The sequence below is a fragment of the Misgurnus anguillicaudatus genome, chromosome 23 (assembly GCF_027580225.2).
Source record: "Misgurnus anguillicaudatus chromosome 23, ASM2758022v2, whole genome shotgun sequence".
Lineage (NCBI taxonomy): Eukaryota > Metazoa > Chordata > Actinopteri > Cypriniformes > Cobitidae > Misgurnus > Misgurnus anguillicaudatus.
Window position 1 is genome coordinate 35,821,993 of NC_073359.2, and position 19,462 is coordinate 35,841,454.

The 19,462-nt window shown below is 39.0% G+C and overlaps 1 protein-coding gene and 1 long non-coding RNA gene across 3 annotated transcripts; one reads left to right on the plus strand and one right to left on the minus strand.

The window, feature by feature from the left end:
• Positions 1-754: 754 nt before the first annotated feature.
• Positions 755-11,610, minus strand: LOC141359505 (myosin heavy chain, fast skeletal muscle-like). The gene is made up of 41 exons (XM_073862083.1): positions 11,566-11,610; positions 11,171-11,217; positions 10,295-10,506; positions 10,072-10,215; positions 9,847-10,003; positions 9,609-9,636; positions 9,369-9,481; positions 9,195-9,286; positions 9,041-9,104; positions 8,856-8,956; positions 8,658-8,759; positions 8,407-8,545; positions 8,193-8,311; positions 7,950-8,099; positions 7,693-7,863; positions 7,316-7,619; positions 7,149-7,219; positions 6,976-7,063; positions 6,785-6,902; positions 6,570-6,693; positions 6,328-6,469; positions 5,994-6,244; positions 5,669-5,911; positions 5,410-5,586; positions 5,172-5,317; positions 5,008-5,098; positions 4,524-4,919; positions 4,323-4,443; positions 4,132-4,250; positions 3,843-4,039; positions 3,580-3,763; positions 3,335-3,500; positions 3,120-3,244; positions 2,717-3,025; positions 2,422-2,625; positions 2,206-2,331; positions 1,901-2,071; positions 1,505-1,609; positions 1,319-1,414; positions 1,084-1,215; positions 755-846 (listed from the first exon to the last, which is right to left on the minus strand). Exons 3-41 carry the CDS (start codon positions 10,493-10,495, stop codon positions 835-837), a joined length of 5,799 nt encoding a protein of 1,932 aa, XP_073718184.1. The 5' UTR covers positions 10,496-10,506; positions 11,171-11,217; positions 11,566-11,610; the 3' UTR covers positions 755-834.
• LOC141359507 (uncharacterized) lies at positions 9,478-19,075 on the plus strand. 2 transcript variants are annotated; one of them, XR_012365998.1, is made up of 3 exons: positions 9,478-9,502; positions 17,526-17,849; positions 18,158-19,075. It is a non-coding gene; the product is annotated as an uncharacterized lncRNA (long non-coding RNA). The 2 variants fall into 2 exon arrangements; XR_012365997.1 differs by lacking the exon at positions 9,478-9,502 and adding an exon at positions 12,991-13,005.
• Positions 19,076-19,462: the final 387 nt, after the last annotated feature.

The following is a 19,462-nucleotide window of genomic DNA, read 5'->3' on the forward strand; positions in this document are numbered from 1 at the left end:
TGGGTTGTGCTGCATGCAGGGGTGCAGTGTAGGTATACTGTCATTGACTGGAGTACTGAAACTGGCTTGGCATACTTTGGTTTTACTAATATCAAAAATTTGTAAAGTCAGAAAGCCTTTATGTCATTTTAAGTCTTATGCCTATTATCATTTTTAGCTGCTGTCATTTAAGCCTTTGTTCATGGGATTGCATTTGCATGAAAATTAATAATGTTTCATAACTTACAGCCCTCAATTTATTTATTTTAACAGTGATGAAAATTAAAGGTCCTGTTTTTCATGTGTTTTTGAAGCTATGATTGGTAAATTGTAATATCTAAGCTCCATTGATGGAGGCTTTTCATAGTGGTTTGTGCACATACTTAATTTAGAATTCGTTTACTCAGAGTTGCTTAAACTAACTCAGATCTGAAACCAAAAAGAGTTTCACATCTCAGGGTAAACCAACTCAAGGATCAAGTTTTAACTGAGTTGCTTGAACCTCCTAGAAATGGGCTCTAGGTGAAGACTTGAGAAATGTTTTGGTTTTTAAATGTTTGTTGCTTTTTAGTGATTGTAAGTATTTTAAAAGTCCATTTTTGAAAACAATTTCAATTTTGAAAATTACAATGTCTGTATTTCACATTGGTCACTCTTCTGAAATGACTGTTCTTTCGAGTATTTAGCCCAGATCAGAACGGGTTGAGTTTGGATTGCTGAAAGTTTGGTTTGGTTTGACTTCACAATTGTTATAAGAGCTACAATAACACAACCATGAGAACACAACAACTTTTTATTAGTTACAAGTAGTTCATATTTTATGAGTACTTTCTGTTGTGATTCAGGCTTCAGGTTTTACTCTTTTCCCTAAAAAACAAACAAAAAAAAATTATTTTACTACATTATTGTATATACATGGATTTTACACCATTAGTAAATGTATCCTTTTGTGCATTTTACTAACTTAATGAAAATTGCTTTTCAAACTTGTTTTTTCAACATGTAGACTTTATAACCCTAATGTATGCATATATCTACGTATGTGTTTATTCTGCATTTATTTCAGGTAGCAGTTTGGTTACAGTATCAGCAGGTAGCGCTTACCTTTCCAATCTCACGGCTCTTGACTCTCAGCTTGTTGACCTGGGACTCTGCAATATCAGCGCGCTCCTGTGACTCCTCCATCTCATGCTGCACCTTTCTGTATCTGGACAGGTGAGTGTTGGCCTGCTCCTCCTGTAAATTGAGATTTATGTTGTTAGTTAATTTGGATCTTCTCATTTGATTTATGAACTTTTGAGATGACATCACAATGTTCAGAAACAAAACCATCACTCACAGCTTCCTCAGCTTGACGCTTGTAGGACTTGACTTTCATCTGCAGCTTGTCCACCAGATCCTGCAGTCTCATCACATTCTTCTTATCTTCTTCAGTCTGTAGAGGTGAAAGAGGTTAAATCACTATCCAGCATTATAGATTGACTCATCTGTTATTTGTTATTACTGCTGTACAGATGGTAAGTACCTGGTATGTGAGTTCCTTCACTCTCCTCTCGTATTTGTGCACTCCTTTAAGAGCTTCAGCACTACGTCTCTGTTCAGTCTCTACTTCAGACTCCAGCTCACGCACCTTCAGTAAAGAAGCATGATACAGTAAGTTTTGTTCCTTTTATTTAAATGCACAAGCTACACGAGTGCTGATATATTGTGTAACATTACTAGAACACCTAAGTCTTTTGTAATTTAACATGTCTGAATTCACTGTATGTAACTCTTTTTGGTTCGTTTAAATTGTGTTGCTAACCATATTTGTTAGTAATTTCCACTACTCAGTGTTATAGCATGGATGTGAACAATTGTTTTAACCAATATGATCTCTGCCAAGGTCAGGACTTGTGAGCACCTAAACATTCAAACCTACCCTGGCCTCCAGTTTCTGGAGCTGTTTCTTTCCTCCTTTCATGGCCAGACTCTCAGCCTCATCCAGACGGTGCTGCAGGTCTTTGACCGTAATTTCCATGTTTTTCTTCATCCTCTCCAGGTGAGCACTGGTGTCCTGCTCCTTCTTCAGTTCCTCAGCCATCATGGCAGCCTGTAATGAGAGCCAAATATCATTAACTTTGCTTTAGGACAAAAACACATCAAATCTGCATTTGAGAATGATATGGTTGCACATGCTCTTTAGAAGAATTTCTACATTGAAAGTAGACTGTAGCAAACACTCACATCAGTGATGGCCTTCTTGGCTTTCTCCTCTGCATTTCTGGCCTCCTGGACCGCATCATCCACCTCACCTTGAACCTGGACCAGATCACTCTCAAGCTTCTTCTTGGTGTTAATAAGACTTGTATTCTGTGAGACATCAACAGCTTCAGTCAGAAACCTCACTTTTACCTTCAAACAGCTGTTCTCAAGTTTAGTGTTATTGTACAATTATAGTACCTGAGAGTGCAGCAGTCCCACACGCTCACTGGCGTCCACAAGCTCTTGCTCTGCCACTTTGCGGCCTCTCTCAGCTTGCTCCAGTGCAGCTCTCAGCTCCTCAATCTCTGCTTGCATCAGGTTATTCCTGCGCTCTACCATGGCAACCTGCTCCTTCATGTCCTCCTGTCCTCTGACAGCTTCATCAAGGTGCAGTTGGGCATCCTGTGGCAGGATTATGGTGTCAATATTCATGCTTCAAGTCTAACTCAGACATTTAAACATTTTTGAAGACATTTTACAGAAGGAAGATTACCTTAAGCTGGCCTTGGACGTTCCTGAGTTGTTTCTGGGCCTCAGAAGCCTGGCGGTTTGCGTGGCTCAGCTGGATTTCCATCTCATTGAGATCTCCCTCCATCTTCTTCTTGACTCTCAGAGCATCGTTTCTGCTCCTTACCTCAGCATCCAAAGTGCTTTGCATGGAATCAATCACTCGTTGGCTGTTCCTCTTGATCTGCTCAATCTCCTCATCTTTCTCAGCAATCTTTCTGTCAATCTCGCTCTTGACCTGGGTCAGCTCAAGCTGGATACGAACAATCTTGGTTTCTTCATGTTCCAGAGTGCCCTAATAAAGAGTAGTGAGGTCTTATTAACATACTAGAAGAGTGAGACAGAGTGAGTAAGTATAAGATTCTTGCATGGTTTTAATGTTGATTTACCTCAGCTTCCTCCAGTGCAGTCTGGATCTCTGATTTCTCAGCCTCCACTGTTTTCTTGGCTTTCTCTAACTCATGAATGCTCTTTCCGGTCTCTCCAAGCTGCTCAGTAAGGTCAGAAATCTCCTCTAAAGGTACAAAATACAGTTATAAAAGTTATAAAAGTTATAGTTTCAATGCTTCTTTTTTGATGATGTGTAAATAAAAGTGCCATTTACGTTGCAAATTCTTGTTCTCCCTCTTCAGAGTCTCCAGGTGATCAAGGGCTTCCTCATAGGAGTTCTTCATCTTGAAGAGCTCAGTGCTGAGGGAACGAGCTTCTTTCTGAGCACCTTCTAGCTCAGCCTGACCTTCCTCATACTTCTGTTTCCACTCTGCCAGGACCTGACAAAAATAGAAACGTAATCATTAAAGTTCATGAATTCCATGAAGTTTAGGTTTTTAAATGGCATGTTTTCCTTACCTTATCAAAGTTTCTTTGCTTCTTGTCCAAGTTGGCAGCCAATGAGTTTGCTCTCTCCACATCAATCATGAGGTCCTCAACTTCACCCAGCAATCTCTGCTTGGTCTTTTCCAGAGAAGCACACTTGGAGTTCACAGCCTCAATTGATTCTTCAGCTTCTTGCAGACGCTGGGCCAGCTTTTTCCTGTGGAAAATTCAATAGAATTATGCATTGGTCTATAAGATATGAATTGCTCAATAATTTACTTAAATGTTGTTTATACTTGGCTTCCTCAAGCTCCTCAGTGCGCTGGATAGCATCAGTCTCATATTTGGTTCTCCACTGAGCCACCTCACTGTTGGCCTTAGACATGCCACGCTGAAGTTCACCTTTTGCCTCTTGCTCCTCTTCATACTGCTCTCTGAGCAAATCACAGTCATGGCGAGCAGACTGGACAGCATGGGCCAGAGCGTTCTTGGCCTAAAATCAAACATGTTTAATTTGCATTAGAAGTCTGGGTCTCCATGGTTTTATTGAAATGGAAATACATTTCACTATGTGTTATGATTTACCTTAAGTTCCTCCTCAACATGTCTCTTGAGTTCTTCAATCTGTTGAGTGAAAGCCTGTTTTCCTCTGGTCAGCTGAGAAACAAGAGCTTCTTTCTCCTCCAGCTGGCGAGCCAGTTCACCTGTTATTCCGCTTTGTGTTAATCATTCTATTGAACAATTTTATTTAGAACAAAATTTTGTTGTGCACTAACCATTCTCAGTGGCAAGTCTTGCTTTTTGGGCACTCGTGTCATTAAGCTGGCGAACATTTTCATCATTCTTGGCCTTTATTTCACTCAGTTGGTCTTCAAGGGTGCGGCACATTTTCTCTAAATTACCCTTTTAGAATACAAAAGTGTTTTACTCATGTTTTGTCTCATTATGGAGTTTCATTTAATGATCCTCCAGTTGTGATTACCCTTTGATTTGGCCACTGCCTCCATGTTGCTTGATAAGTCATCAATCTCCATCTTGTACTCACTCTTCTCCTTCTCCAGCTTTTGCTTAACACGCTGAAGGTTGTCAATCTGTTCTCCGAGCTCAGCCACACTGTCTGCCTGCTTCTTTCGGAGAGCGGCCGCTGTAGCCTCATGTTGTAAGGTGGACTCTTCCAGATCACGACGCAACTTCTGGAATTCTGCTTCCCTCTTCTTGTTCATCTCAATCTGGGCAGAAGTGGCACCACCAGCTTCCTCAAGCCTCTCACTGATTTCTTCAAGTTCCCTGGAGAGATCAGCTCTCTGCTTCTCCACTTTAGCACGAGCAGCTCGCTCTGCCTCAATTTCCTCTTCCAGCTCCTCAATACGGGCCTGATTTTAACATATCCACTTAGATTTGTAATACTGGTAGTGTGAATTCCCCAGTTATGTACTTAAGTTTAACATATGAATGATTTACCTGAAGTTCTTTGATCTTCTTCTGAAGCTGTGATCCCAAAGACTGTTCATCTTCAATCTTGCTGAGCAGTTGACTTATCTCAAAGTCCTTCCTGTTTTAAAAAATGTAATGTTTTGTAAAATGTGTATTTGATTATATTTACAAATTTTCTATCTGCTCCTCACTTTTTGATCTTTTCATCTGATTGTTGTTTGTCATTCTCCAGGTCCATTAGTGATTCCTGGGTCAGTTTCAGATCACCCTCAAGCTTTCTCTTTGCTCTCTCAAGGTCCATACGGAGCTTCTTCTCTTGCTCCAGTGAACCCTCAAGCTGTTCACAAAAGTCACTACATTAGAATGTCCTACATTCAGACAAATTTATTTCATTTATTTACAATCTAATTGTCATGTTTAACATCTTACATCATCCACTTGCTGCTCAAGTTTTGTCTTCGCTTTAGTCAGAGTGTTGACTTTGTCTTCCTCTGCCTGAAGGTCATCAAGGGTTTGCTGGTGTGCCTCTTGGAGGGCTTTCTTCTCTTTGGTCAGCTTGCCAATGGTCTCATCCTGAGAGGTCATCTCCTCAGTCAAGTTTTTCACCTGAATGAAAGGATTCTTCAGTGGTTTTCTTTTCAAGTATAAATATATGAGCCGTGTTAAGAAGATGTGATTAAATGTGAACCTTATTTTCTGTTGCATGTTTTTCCTTTTCCACTTTGGCCAAGGTGAGCTCCAGGTCATCAATATCTTTCTTCAGCTCAGAGCATTCATCTTCCAGTTTCCTCTTCTTTGCAGTCAGTTCAGCATTGATCTCCTCCTCATCCTCCAGTCTCTCGGTTGACTCTTTGAGTTTGGCCTCAAGCTGGATCTTGCTTTTGATAAGACCTTCACATCTCTCCTCAGCATCATTGAGACTATCAGATTCCTAATAAATGGGATGAGGGCAAGGTTAATTTCTTGAACCTGTTGAAATCTATCAATGTGGGAATAAGCACTGCAGCACTCACAGATGCTACTTGCAGCTGAAGATCATTTTTCTCCTGCAGGAGTGACACCATTTTCTCCTCGAGCTCCTTCTTTTTCGCTAGTGCCTTGGCTAGATCCTCCTTCATTTTCTCATAGTTCTCCTTCATGGCTGCCATTTCTTTCTCTGTCTCTGCACTCTTCAGAAGAGGTTTAATCTTGAAGTACAGCTTCATCCATGGCCAGTGTTTCACATTCACGAATGAGCGGATGTTGTATTGAATGCAATAAATTGATTCTCTGTGTAAAATATCATCAGTTAACACTTCTCTTTGAAACCATTTCATTGAATGTGTTTACTAGACATTTTGAATGTGCATTCTCTCCTTTCCATCATTTTGACAAACTCCTTCCTCATGACATATCCACGGCAAAGAGCCTGAGTCATGGTTACCAGCGTTGCTAGTTTCTCATCTCTCATCTCTTCAAGAGTACCCAGCAGACCAGCTTTAAAGAACACCTGCAATCCCACCACAGGATTTATTTGAACTGGTAGTAAACCTGTTGTCTCTATCTACCTAGTATGACTTCAAGATATCAAATAAACTTCTATCACATACTTTGGTGTGTCCAAACTTATACTGAGTTTGGTCAATATCAATAGAGCCCAAGAGTTTCTCTGAGGCTTTTTTGTTGTCAATGAACGGTCCCTCAGTGATGACACTGGCATTTAATACCTTGTATCTGAAATCAAATGTTTTGAAACATTAATGATAGGTCTTGACTGTATTTGTAGTGAGATTAATGTCACACTGTGATTGTTTAAACAGAATACCTCTGCTTGAAGTCACCATAGGGGATTCTGCTGGGGAAACCCTTTCTGCAGATTCTAATACCTTCCAGCACACCATTACACCTCAGCTGATGGATAACCAGGAAGTTCTCCATCAGACCTAAAACAGACATGACCATGAGTTCTCTAAGTAACTTAAACAATCATTGCACATTTGACTCAGGAGTCTTTACCTGGAGTCTTGGACTCGTTGGGAATCAGGCAGCGCACAAAGTGAGGGTGAGTGCTCCTCAGGTTTGTCATCAGCTTACCCAAATTCTCCTGTAGAATCAATATTGTTGTGTTGACTTGGACAGTAATCTTAACTTAAAATACAACATTTCACCTAGTATTGAGCCAAACGTACCCTAAACAGTGCAGACACACTCTGGAAGCAACCACCCTTCTTCTTGCCTGCTTTCTTTCCAGCAGCTTCAGCTGTTTTGTGTGAAGGCGATACAAGTTAATAAATATATAATATTATAATTAATTTTATAACTATTGTATTGTCATCACTTGTTCTGTCATTTTTACCTTCGCTTGCACTAACAGCATACAGGAGAGACAGAAGTTTGACGGATGACTTCTGATAGAGTTGCACAACAGAGTCATTTAGTGGATCCTTGTTCTTGTCCAACCAGCCAGTAATGTTATAGTCAACAGTGCCGGCGTAGTGCACTAGAGAGAAGTGAGCCTCTGCCTTGCCTTTGGCAGGTTTGGGCTTCTGGAAGGCTTGATTTTTGCCAAGATGCTGATCATGCAGCTTGTTTTTGAAGCTCATGTCTGTGGCTTTGGGGAACATGCACTCCTCTTCAAGGATGGAGAAGATGCCCATTGGCTGGTGGAGAAATACTCAAGCTTAAGCACAAGTACATAATATAAACATTGTTTTGTCAAGTCTTCATTTTTACCTTCTCAATAAGCTCAATGCAGGCAGCTAAGTCCATTCCAAAGTCAATGAACTCCCATTCAATGCCTTCTTTCTTGTACTCCTCTTGCTCCAGCACAAACATGTGATGATTGAAAAACTGTTGCAGTTTCTCGTTGGTGAAGTTGATGCAAAGCTGCTCCAAGCTGTTGAACTGACATTTCAACACAAGCAAATTTTCACTCTTATATCTTTACATTTATATTTTGATTCTTAGAAACATTAGTGACTGATGCTCACATCAAAGATCTCAAATCCAGCGATGTCCAGCACACCAATGAAGAACTGTCTGGGCTGCTTTGTGTCCAACATCTCATTGATACGGATGACCATCCACAAGAACATTTTCTCATAAATTGACTTGCATAGAGCGCTAACTGAATTATTCACCTGTGAAAGAGTGTACAGAGGTCATGAATTTGATCTTAGATGATTTTAGATTTTGTCTGTTCAGGAGACATTAATTGTGTTACTCATCATCACCTGTGGTACAGTTTGACCTTTGGTCACATACTCATTTCCGACCTTCACTCTGGGGTAACACACAGCTTTCAGCAGGTCTGCAGAGTTCAGGCCCATGAGGTAGGAGATTTTATCAGCCTCTATAAGCAAGCAAATTTTTGGAGATAATGGTCAATAAATGATTGCTTGTACAGGGATACTACTATCATCTCTCTTCAGATAGTTCATCTCTCACCCTCAGTGCCATCAGGTTCAGCCTGCTCCTCTCTCTGCTTCTGCTTAAACTTCATGTTGCCATGATGCATCACAGCACCTGTCAGCTTGTAGATGGCTGCTTTCTCCTCACCAGTGAAGCCCAGAATGTCGATAGCAGTCTATTTGTTTGTGAGAGCCAAGTAAGTTGTTTTTAAAATACATTATCTTATGTGCTAGCATCATTTCTACTCATGCAAATATATAATAACAATGTTGTTGTCTACCACGTACATCTGTGGCAATGAACTCTTCCACATCATCAATACTCTTGACAGTGATTTCACCCATGCTGATCATTGGATAGTCATATGGATTGGTGGTGATCAGAAGTGCCTCTGTAAGGAATTCATGTGGATTATATTAACACTGCTCTTAGACATTTGATCTATGCAAGAGTGTGCATGAATTTGTGCATGAAATGTGTGTTCACTCGAGCAGTTCTGGTTTGTGTCCAGTCATGAGCTGGTAGAAGATGTGGTAGCTCCTCTCAGCAGATAGCTGGAATGTTACTCTTGACTTTTCCAGCAGATCTTTACAGGATAACATTGGCTTCAGATGACTAATATTCATGCTTGTTTAATGATAAAATATGGTTTTAAAACGGTGCTACTCACAAGTTTCAATATCAGCTGAGGCCAGTTTGCCAGTTGTCCCAAAGTGAATCCTGATGAATTTACCCTAAAACATTATTTAGGACACCTTTGAATGTCTGCCATCTTGGAAAGGTATAACACAAACGATAATGCATTTCATCAGACTTTAACTTACAAAACGAGACGAGTTGTCGTTCCTCACAGTCTTGGCATTACCATAAGCCTCCAGCAGGGGGTTGGCTGCGATGATTTGATCCTCCAGCGAACCCCGTGGCGCATATGAGTAATTTCTTTACAAGAGTTATGTCACTAAACTTTGATTATTTTTACAGTATTGTGCGTTTGCTAACCTTAATTTTTCCCGCAACAGGTTCTGTCTTCTTTGGTCCAGCCACAGCGATTGTCGCAAAGTACTGGATGACACGTTTGGTGTTGACCGTCTTTCCTGCGCCGGATTCTCCGCTGAAGTGTGGAAACATAAATGTAATTGTTACATTCACAATACAATAGTATAAAGTTTATACAAAGGACATTAGAAAATTTTGTTGTCATGAAAAATGAATGAATATTAGAAAAGATCTAAACTCACGTAATTAGGATAGACTGGTTATCACGATCTGAGGAAATGTGTTAAAAGTTGTTTAGTAGCAGAGCATGTTATTTCATTAAGATGAGATCTTACACTTTACAACATGTTATATTTAGAATTAATGTGCACTTGGAAATCGTACACAGACTAGAACGTTAAAAATGGTTAGGTTTAGTTTTGTGTTCACTAGAAAACATTTTTAGTTATTTGTTTAAAAACTTTTTAAAGAGTGTCTGACCGGTGAGCATGTTCTGGTAGGCGTTGTCAGAAATGGAGAAGATGTGGGGAGGGGCTTCAACTCTTTTCTTGCCCCTGTAACCTGCCACAACAATTGAATCGTACACCGGGAGCCAGTTGTATGGATTGACGGTGGCGCAGAACAAACCAGAGTAGGTCTGAAACAGAGACGTGTGTTCAACATCAACCTCATCGCAGGTATTAAAAGTGATGTTGTTAGACTTACATAGATCATCCATGCTGCGTAACGCTCTTTGAGATTATACAGCACAGTGGCTTCATTGAGGTGGGTCATCATGGCCATGTCCTCAAGTTTGTCAAACTTTGGTGGATTCATGGGAAAGATTTGATCTTCTTTGACAGTTACAGTCTGAAAATAAACAACAGCATCAGGATGAGTTAGACATGACTCGAGATGTTAATAACAGTAAAAGATTAAATGAACGTACCTTCCCACTATGAGTTTTGACGGTAGCTTTGCCACCCTCTTTACTAACAAGAGTACCCTTCAGGTACATCTCATCTGCATCAGATACATAGAAGGCTGTTTTGGCATCAAATGGGGCATTCTGCGCCTCGATCCTCTCTCTCTCTGGTTTGCGGAGGTAAATGGCCGCCGGGCCAAAACACTCCATCTCACCGTCTCCCATGATTCTGCTCTTTAAAATTCAGCGAAACTTACATTCAGCATTTTAAAGTGTTACTCATCCAGAAACACAATTTCCTTTATGATTGTTTCCATATTGTAAAATTAATGTAATTGAGAGTATTATGTAACACAACTTAAATGTAAGACAGGTCAAGTATTTTCTAAGTAGCCATGTTTATATTACATTACAGATATTTGTACTGTATGAAGCTCTAATGATCATTTTAAGGATTTGTAGTGTAGGGATGTTTACAGGAGCATTCAGTCAGTTGTGTTCAGATGTTTGATTTCTGAATCACATTAAATCAGTGACAGTGTTTCTATTGAGTCTGATCTCTACATGTTTATTCATTAAATCAGTGGTTCTCAAACTGGGGTCCGGGCCCCCAGGGGGGCCGCGAGATGGTGCCAGGGGGGCCCCAGTTTTATGTCATTTTATAAAATACATTAATTTATCATGAATTCTGTGAAATTAAACCTAAAAAAAATAAGGCAGCACTACTTTGTATAATTTAATGTTTTGTTTAATTAAAATGTGAAGTTTTAGAACGTTTCTTGTCATAAATTTTCTTTGGAGGGGCCGCGAAGGAATGCACCGTACACAAAGGGGGCCGCATGCTGAAAAAGTTTGAGAACCACTGCATTAAATCATACAAACAGAAACTTCTGTTTTACCTTTTTCACAGCCTCAGTTCAGAGAAATGATGTTCAGGGTCTTGTTCACTAAACATATAGAAGATAGCTGTCAAATACCTGTTAGAATTACACTTTACTTTATATGCAGTCAAATTGTTTTAGTATAGTATAGTGCAATACAGTATAGTATATCATAGCTTAGTATAGTGTATTATGGTGTAGTATAGCATTGCATATTATAACATAATACAGTGCAGTATAGTATATATAATATACAGTGTGGTATAGTGTAGTGTAGTATGGTATAGTACAGCATAGTATAGTATATTATTGCATAATTCAGTAACGTATAGTATGGTATAGTATATTATTGAATGGTATGCAATGGTATAATCAATCTAACCTAGCAGATACAGGTGTAGTAAATGATCTTACCGTGAATGGGTCTGTGTGAGGTTTAGTTGAAGTGGGGAAAACTTCTTTCTTTTATAGAGATGCTCCTGTGTGCACAGCAGAATCCATCGGCTCTATTTGGTCATGTTAATTCACTCTAAAGGGTTGCAACACTTTGCCATTTATAGATCGGTATTGGTTATGGGTATCATTTATTTCCATCTTCATAACTCTTTATATGTAAGTCACGATAAATGGAGATATTAAATAACTTTTATAAACATTTACAAGCATTGTATGTGAATCGTAGACAATTATTTGAATATTTAAATCAAATTTTGTTTGTGTTATTAGTTATGGTTGATTGATAAGTTTTATGTAAACACTCAGCATTTGGATTTGTGTTTAATTTTGATGAATTTTTACATGTAGTTATTTTTAGATATGCAGGTATCTCTGAGTCAAAGCAAACATTATGATGAAATTTATTATTAAAAAAAAAATTTTTGATCTTGAATGCAACTATTGTGTTCATTCTTCTGTTCATAACCTAACATGAACTCTTACACACTAGACTAGACTAGTTTATACTTAACCAAACCACATGAGCACCCAAACAGCTGATTCATCACAGCGTATAAATTAGTATTTATAGTTCTATGTTTTATATTAAGGTATTTGTTTTCTTTCCAACACTTTCGTTTGGATGTCTAAGGTGTCAGGTTCATAATGGGTCACATAGTTCCATGATGATAACTAGACTGCGCATCTGCCAGGAGATGTTCTGATAGGGTTCAAGTAAATACAGAACATATCACCCTCATTACGTGTGCTGATCAAGCGTGTATCGTGCTTGTGTATACACTGTTTTGTAAACAAATATTGTTGAGTACCAGGATGCTGAACATTCAGCCATCAAAACACAGAAAATACATAATTTAACACATTTCTACAGAATATTTGTGGTAGAAATCATGGATTGGTTAAATTAAAAGAGACATTAGTTGTGTGTGTTTGAATGACCAAGAGGGAATGACGTTTCTCAATCCAAAGGCTGCAGCCTCCGGAGGTCGCATATTTAGGCTGTATGTCATCAAGCCTGGTTTAAGCCTGGAGATGTATACTTTTTTTAATAGGGGAGAGTGGGGTAAGTTGTCACACTGTTCATAACACCAACACTAGAGGCTCAAAAATCAAATGGCCACTTTGTGTGTTGACTTCTTCTATAGTCAGCTTCGTGTTCACATGTGGTCAGGATCAGGGGCGTTGCGCAAGATCTAGGGCCCTATGCATAGGCAGTCCTGATGGGCCACCATGCCCCACCCCATAATATATTTCAGACGTTTTAAGGGCCCTCTCTTCCTTTGGGGCCCTGGTAATCAGTACTGGTTTTACCCCCAGCCCGACGCCCCTGGTCAGGATAACTCTAATTACTAGGAATAGGGTTGGAAACACCGGTTAAATAGTGATAAAATGATTGCTGTATGGGTTTATAGGAGTTAATAGGATTGGAGTGTTTCTTTTTCATAACATGTAATAGCACAGTCTATATATAGACTATGATATAGACCTGACCTATGCTGCTGTTGTTTAGTTTCTTTGTGTTTAGTTTACTCTTAGAGAATTTGAGCAGTTGCAGAGCACTATGGTCAGTAAACTGCAGCACTGGGTTTTGCCGCCATGGCCCGAGGACACCATCCGTGTGGTGAGAAGTATGAAAGCGGCATCTCCGCCAGCATCTGCCTCCAATCTCAGTGAACAACGGCAGAGACATGCCAGGAGAGAACACAAATTCTTTAAATAATAATACTACTTAATAAGTAGTTTCACAGGAACTAATGCAGAACAAATGGTTAATAATACATTTTGAAAAACAAATATGTTTACGTTGAATGGTTCATGTTACATATCATCACAGTAAAGGCTAAATATTGTAACTCATTCAATTTTTCATGAAACCACATCAATTCAAGCCTTGGCATTTTTTTCTATTCTATCTTATTGATTTAACCATAAACAACCTTAGGAATTCACCTCTTAATCACTAGCAAACTTTCTGTAATAAAGGAGATCCAAATGCAGTAGGTTTAGAAACAATTCTCGAAAAAAAAAAAAACTGAAACATAAGGGCAATGTATACACCTGGATTAACAAGAAAACCAGACACCTGGGAAGATTATCAGACAAGGAGTAGTGGAACAAAAGAACTACATAAAACTTAAAACAGAAGAGAACTTCAAAATAATAGACATGGACTGGGGAAAGACAGAACTGGAGTACAGGTGGATGGAGTAGCAGAGGTGGACATGGGGAGGGACGGAGGGCCAGGCCCATGATGTGAGACAGGGCCCTGTCATCTGGTCAGGGCGGCGCCGGCAGATCAGGAAGCCAGGGTGGCACTGGCAAAGTAAGGAGGCCAGGGCTGAGCTGGTGGAACCAGAGGCCAGGAAGGAGCTGGATCCCAAGGTGGTGCTGTAGGCGACAGGAACCCAGGTGGAACTGGGTGGAACTACCCAGGAACCTGGGTAGAGATGGAAACAGTACAGAGAGTGGCCTGTTTGGCCAGGCTAGGGAGTTCAGTGCGATCAGCCATCTTGGGCAAGGCAGAGAGTAAAGAAAATTTGGGATTTGCGATCTTCGGCAAGACAGAGCTCGGAATAGGCTATCTTGGGCTAGGCAGATTTCAGAGAGCTTGGGCTCGGCCATCTTAGACCGGGCAGAGAATCTGGGGAACTAAGGAACGACCAGGTTGGATCAAACCGAGAGACTAGAGAACTCAGGAATGGCCATCTTGGACAAAACAGAGAGACTAGGACAGTGTGTCTCAAACTTTTTCAGCGTGTGGCCCCCCCTTATGGTGCATTCCTTTGCGGCCCCCCCATAGAAAATTTATGACAAAAAAAAACAGTTCTATACAGAGTTCTATAATCATGTGCAGAAGGAAATGAGATATAAGGGAGTGTAATGCGCTCGGAAGTACAGCGTGGTCAAGCCAACCCATTCTCACCAAAAAGCGTACAAATGACACGCAGTGATTATCGTGCAACAGATAGGCCAAATTCCGATTTTGCGTGCATATGATACGCCAGTCCTTCCCATTCACTTGTATGGTGAATCGTTTCGTGTCGTTTTATTTATTGTTTTCTCATTTGTTTTCTGTTTTTTCCCATTGTCGCTTGAGTTTAGGGTTAGAACAACTTTTTGTTATAAAAAAAAATGACATCCTATCCCAAACCCCAACTCTAACCCCAACTCCAAGCGACCATGGCTTAAATATGGACAAAAGCATAGAGAAACCTGTATATTAAATAACCTGCTTAAACAAATGTGAAATCTAACCCTGAACCCAAGCGACAATGGGGAAAAAAAAACAGAAAACAAATGAAAAAAACAATAAATAAAACAACAAGAAACGATTCGCCATATAAGTGAATGGGAAGGACTGGCGTATCATATGCACGCAAAATTGGAATTTGGCGTATCTATTTCACGATAATCACACTGCGTGTCATTTGTACGCATCTTGGTGAGAACGGGTAGGGTCAAGTGGATGCTTTTGAGTTGTTGCCTGGAGCGAGCAACACAGAGCTTTGTCTGTTAAACATGCTCAGATTTCCGGATCGACAGCTTGTTATAAGGTAAAATAGCAACCAATTATGTAAGATTAAACTGTACTAGCGAGCGTAGTAATAATGAAACATATAGAAAATGGTGCTAAGTTCAGCCAATGTCAGCTGACTCCCCTACTAGGAGAAAATACATATTGGCTTTTTTAGTCAGGAGGGTAAAAAAATCCTAGGAGGGAAAAAAACCTAGCCAGACACAGGTTATTCTATAGAGCAGTGGTTCTCAATTCCAGTCCTCGGGCCTCCGCCTCCCAGAACATTTTAGATGTCTCTATATATATTAAATTTGGGGTGGCACTATTATCCTCATTATGAAAGCATGGAAGGGAGCCTCAAACCAGTGTCAAATACTCTTTCTCATTTGTTCCTGAATTTCTTTGGATCTCAACTTGATGTGTAGCTTTTGAGGATCTTTTGGCCTATTTCACTTTGTTACATCTGAACAATTTCTTTTACGTTTCTTATGAGTCCATTCATCAGAACCGCTAGTGTAGTGTTTAGTGCTGCATGCAGGGGTTCGAAACTGGCTTGGCATACTTTGGTTTTACTAATGTCAAACATTTGTAAAGTCAGAAAGCCTTCTATGTCCTTTAAAGTCTTATGCCTATTATCATGTAATTAGCCTTTGTTCATGGGATTGCTTCTGCATGGAAATTAATAATGTTTCATATATTACAGCCCTCAATTTATTTATTATAACAGTGATGAGTTTTTTCATCAGTCCCGTTTTTTTATGTGTTTTTGAAGCTATGATTGTGTTTATGGTGCGCAATATAATATGTGTTCATGTTTCGTGTGTAAGCCTGTAGTCCAAACTGGCAGTTCGATGCAGGCTTTGAAAAAATAATTCTGTTAAAGAAAATGTATTGCCTGGCAGCAGTGTTGGGGAAAGTTACTTTTAAAAGTAATGCGGTACAATGTTAAGTTACTCCCAAAAAAAGTAACTAATTGCGTTACTTAGTTACTTTTCATGGAAAGTAATGCTTACGTTACTTTTTAGTTAATTTGCGTTACTTTTTCTTGGCTGAGGCTTGATCTCTTTCAGGCCTTGCAGGTGTTTTATAATTGAAAAGTTCTGCATTCAGAAATTGCATATTTCCATCGCAAAAGTCGAGCACTGGTCTGCCATCTGAGTTTCTGACTCAAACAGTTCCCACACAAGCATGTACGCATATAGTGCATAATGTGACTATGTTCAGTTTAATTCAGTACATCTTTTTTATTGAATTACTTAAACTAAAAAAGTAACTTGCATTACTTTTTTAAAAAAGTAACTTAAATATTAATGTGTAGATTTAGAAAGTAATGTGTTACTTTACTCGTTACTTCAGAAAAGTAATATTATTACGTAATGCGCGTTACTTGTAATGCGTTACCCCCAACACTGCCTGGCAGTGAACTTTGAGCTTTATCATTTTGCAGGTATTATTTATGCTCTAACAGCAACATTACACACTAACTAAAGTTAAAAAAAATGGGATCAGGAAAAATGGGACCTTAAAAACAAACACATTGACTCAAGCAGCAATTTTCCACAACAACTCTTTTCTTTAAAATATAATTGTGTAATTATACATAAATATAATTATATTATACATCATTTTATTGCTACACACTAGCAGGAGCACTTCCAGTTTTACTAGTGAAAAGTATCCAATATTTCATGTGATGTTGCCGTGGTAAATTGTAATATCTGAGCTCCAGTGATGGAGGCTTATTATACTGGTTTGTGCACATGCTTAATTTGGAATCGGTTTACTCAGAGTTGCTTAAACTAACTCAGATCTGAAACCAAAAAAAGTTTCACATCTCAGGGTAAACCAACTCAAAGATCAAGATTTAATTGAGTTTAACTAAGGTCCATTTATGACAACAATTTCAATTTTGAAAATTAAAATGTTCTATTTCACATTGGTCACTCTTCAGAAATGACTGTTCTTTCAGATCATTTAGCCTAGATCAGACCGGGTTGAGTTTGGACCGGTGAAAGATGTGAAAGTTTGGTTTGGTTTGACTTCACAATTGTTTAAGGACTACAATAACACAATCATAAGGACACAACAACTTTTTATTATATACAAGTAGTTCATATTTTATGAGTACTTTCTGTTGTGATTCAGGCTTTAGGTTTTACTCTCTAACCCTAACCCTAACCCTAACAAAAAATTATTTTACTACATTATTGTATATACATGGATTTTACACAATTAGTAAATGTATCTTATTGTTCATTTTACTAAATTAATGAAAATTAATTTCCAAACTTGTATTTTCAACATGTAGACTTTATAACCCTAATGTATGCATATATATGGTTTATATATATATATTTCCAATTCTACAGATTACAAAAAGAATGATCAGTTTAGAGTTTAGTTTAGAGGATTGGAGCAGTTGCAGAGAAATAAGGTCAGGAGTAACTGCAGCACTGGGTTTGCCGCCCCTGCCAAAGGACACCATCTGTGCGGTGAGGAGTATCGTCTGCCTTCAATCTCATCAAACAACAGCAGAGACGTGCCAAGAAAGAAAACAATGGTTTTAAATGTTTTTGATTAAGGAAAAATTAGAAGTGTAAACTTTGGATAGAAGTGAACAGAACATGAGTGGTCTCTCTTGGACATAAATGAGGACAGATTACAGGACTTTAGAAGGCCTGAAGCCGTCATCATCTTGCAGAAGTGCTTCTTCATCTGTAGTCTGGTAAGCTTAACAAATATTGCATTTATTTTCAAATTCTAATGTAAATTATTAGACAAAGCAAGTTTATTTACATAGAACGTTTCATACACAATTGCAACTCAAAGTGCTTTACAAGAAAAGGAAACATAAGAATATAAAGCAGTTAAAAATAAGAGAAATCTAATATACCTAAAAACTTAAACATCCCTTGTTTGGAAGTTATATTTTTGTTTCATGAATTCATCTATTTCGTCCCCATGCCTTCTTCACCATGTCAGATGTCGTCTTTATCTTCCGCCATGCTGTTCACTTCCCACTTTTTTTTACAGACTCTTTCGCAATTTCTGCCGTGTGGCCCGTCACACTGAACATCTTTGGAATGGAATTCTCATGCTGTCCTGCACCAGACTATTTCGCAATTACTGCCATGTTAGTCTAAACACCCTGGACATGATAGACTGAGACAAGACAGAATGGATGCCTAAAGAAGAAGAATTTGATGTTTTACTTGAGAATTATACATGTGATTTTAATTAAAACTGTTAAAATGTGTTAAAAAGAATAAAACGGGAGTAAAAGTGATTTGAATTTAAAAGTGCATATAAAATATACTGCAAAATATCAGTTTGGACGCAGCATAGTGCTCATTCGGTAAATGCATAGCTAACAGATGTGTTTTAAGTCTGGATTTGAATGTGACTACTGTTGGAGCAGGTCTGATCTGGAAGCTGGTTCCAGCTGCGACTGGCATGATAGCTAAAAGCTGACTCTTCTTGCTTTGAGTGAACCCTTGGTAATTCTTGCTGATCTGATCTTAATGATCTGAGTGATTTGTTGGGATTATATTCCATGAGCATATCTGCAATGTATTGAGGTCCTAGTCCATTGAGTGATTTATATACCATTAATAATACTTTAAAATCAATCCTAAATGTAAATGGTAGCCAGTTTAAAGACCTGAGGACTGGTGTGATATGTCCTGGCAGCAGCGTTCTGGATGAGCTGCAGCTGTCTAATGGTCTTTTTGGGAAGGCCAGTAAGGAGGCCATTACAATAATCCACCCTGCTGGTGATGAAAGCATGCACAAGTTTCTCTAAGTCTTGTCTGGAAACAAAGCATCTAATTCTTGCGATATTTTTGAGATGATAGTATGCTGATTTAGTTATTGCTTTGACATGACTACTGAAACTAAGGTCAGACTCCAGAATCACACCAAGATTCCTGACTTGATTTTTAGTTGTTTGACCCCTAGTGTCAAGGTGTACATTCACCTTGAGAACTTCATCTTTGTTTCAAAACTCAATGACTTCAGTTTTCTCTTTGTTTAACTGCAGAAAGTTTTGGCACATCCAACTGTTAACTTCATCAATGCATTTGCACAGGGAGTCAATGGGGCTATAGTCGTTAAGTAGATCTGAGTGTCGTCTGCATAACTTTGATAGCCAATTTGGTTATCTCTCGTTATTTGGCTCAGTGGGAGCATATACAGTGTTAACAGGAGTGGCACAAGAATTGAGCCTTGCGGGACTCCGCATGTCATGGATCTTCACTCAGATTTATGGCCACCTATACTCACATAATAACCTGAACCATGGACAAGTATGACCTGAACCATTTTAGGACCATTCCAGAA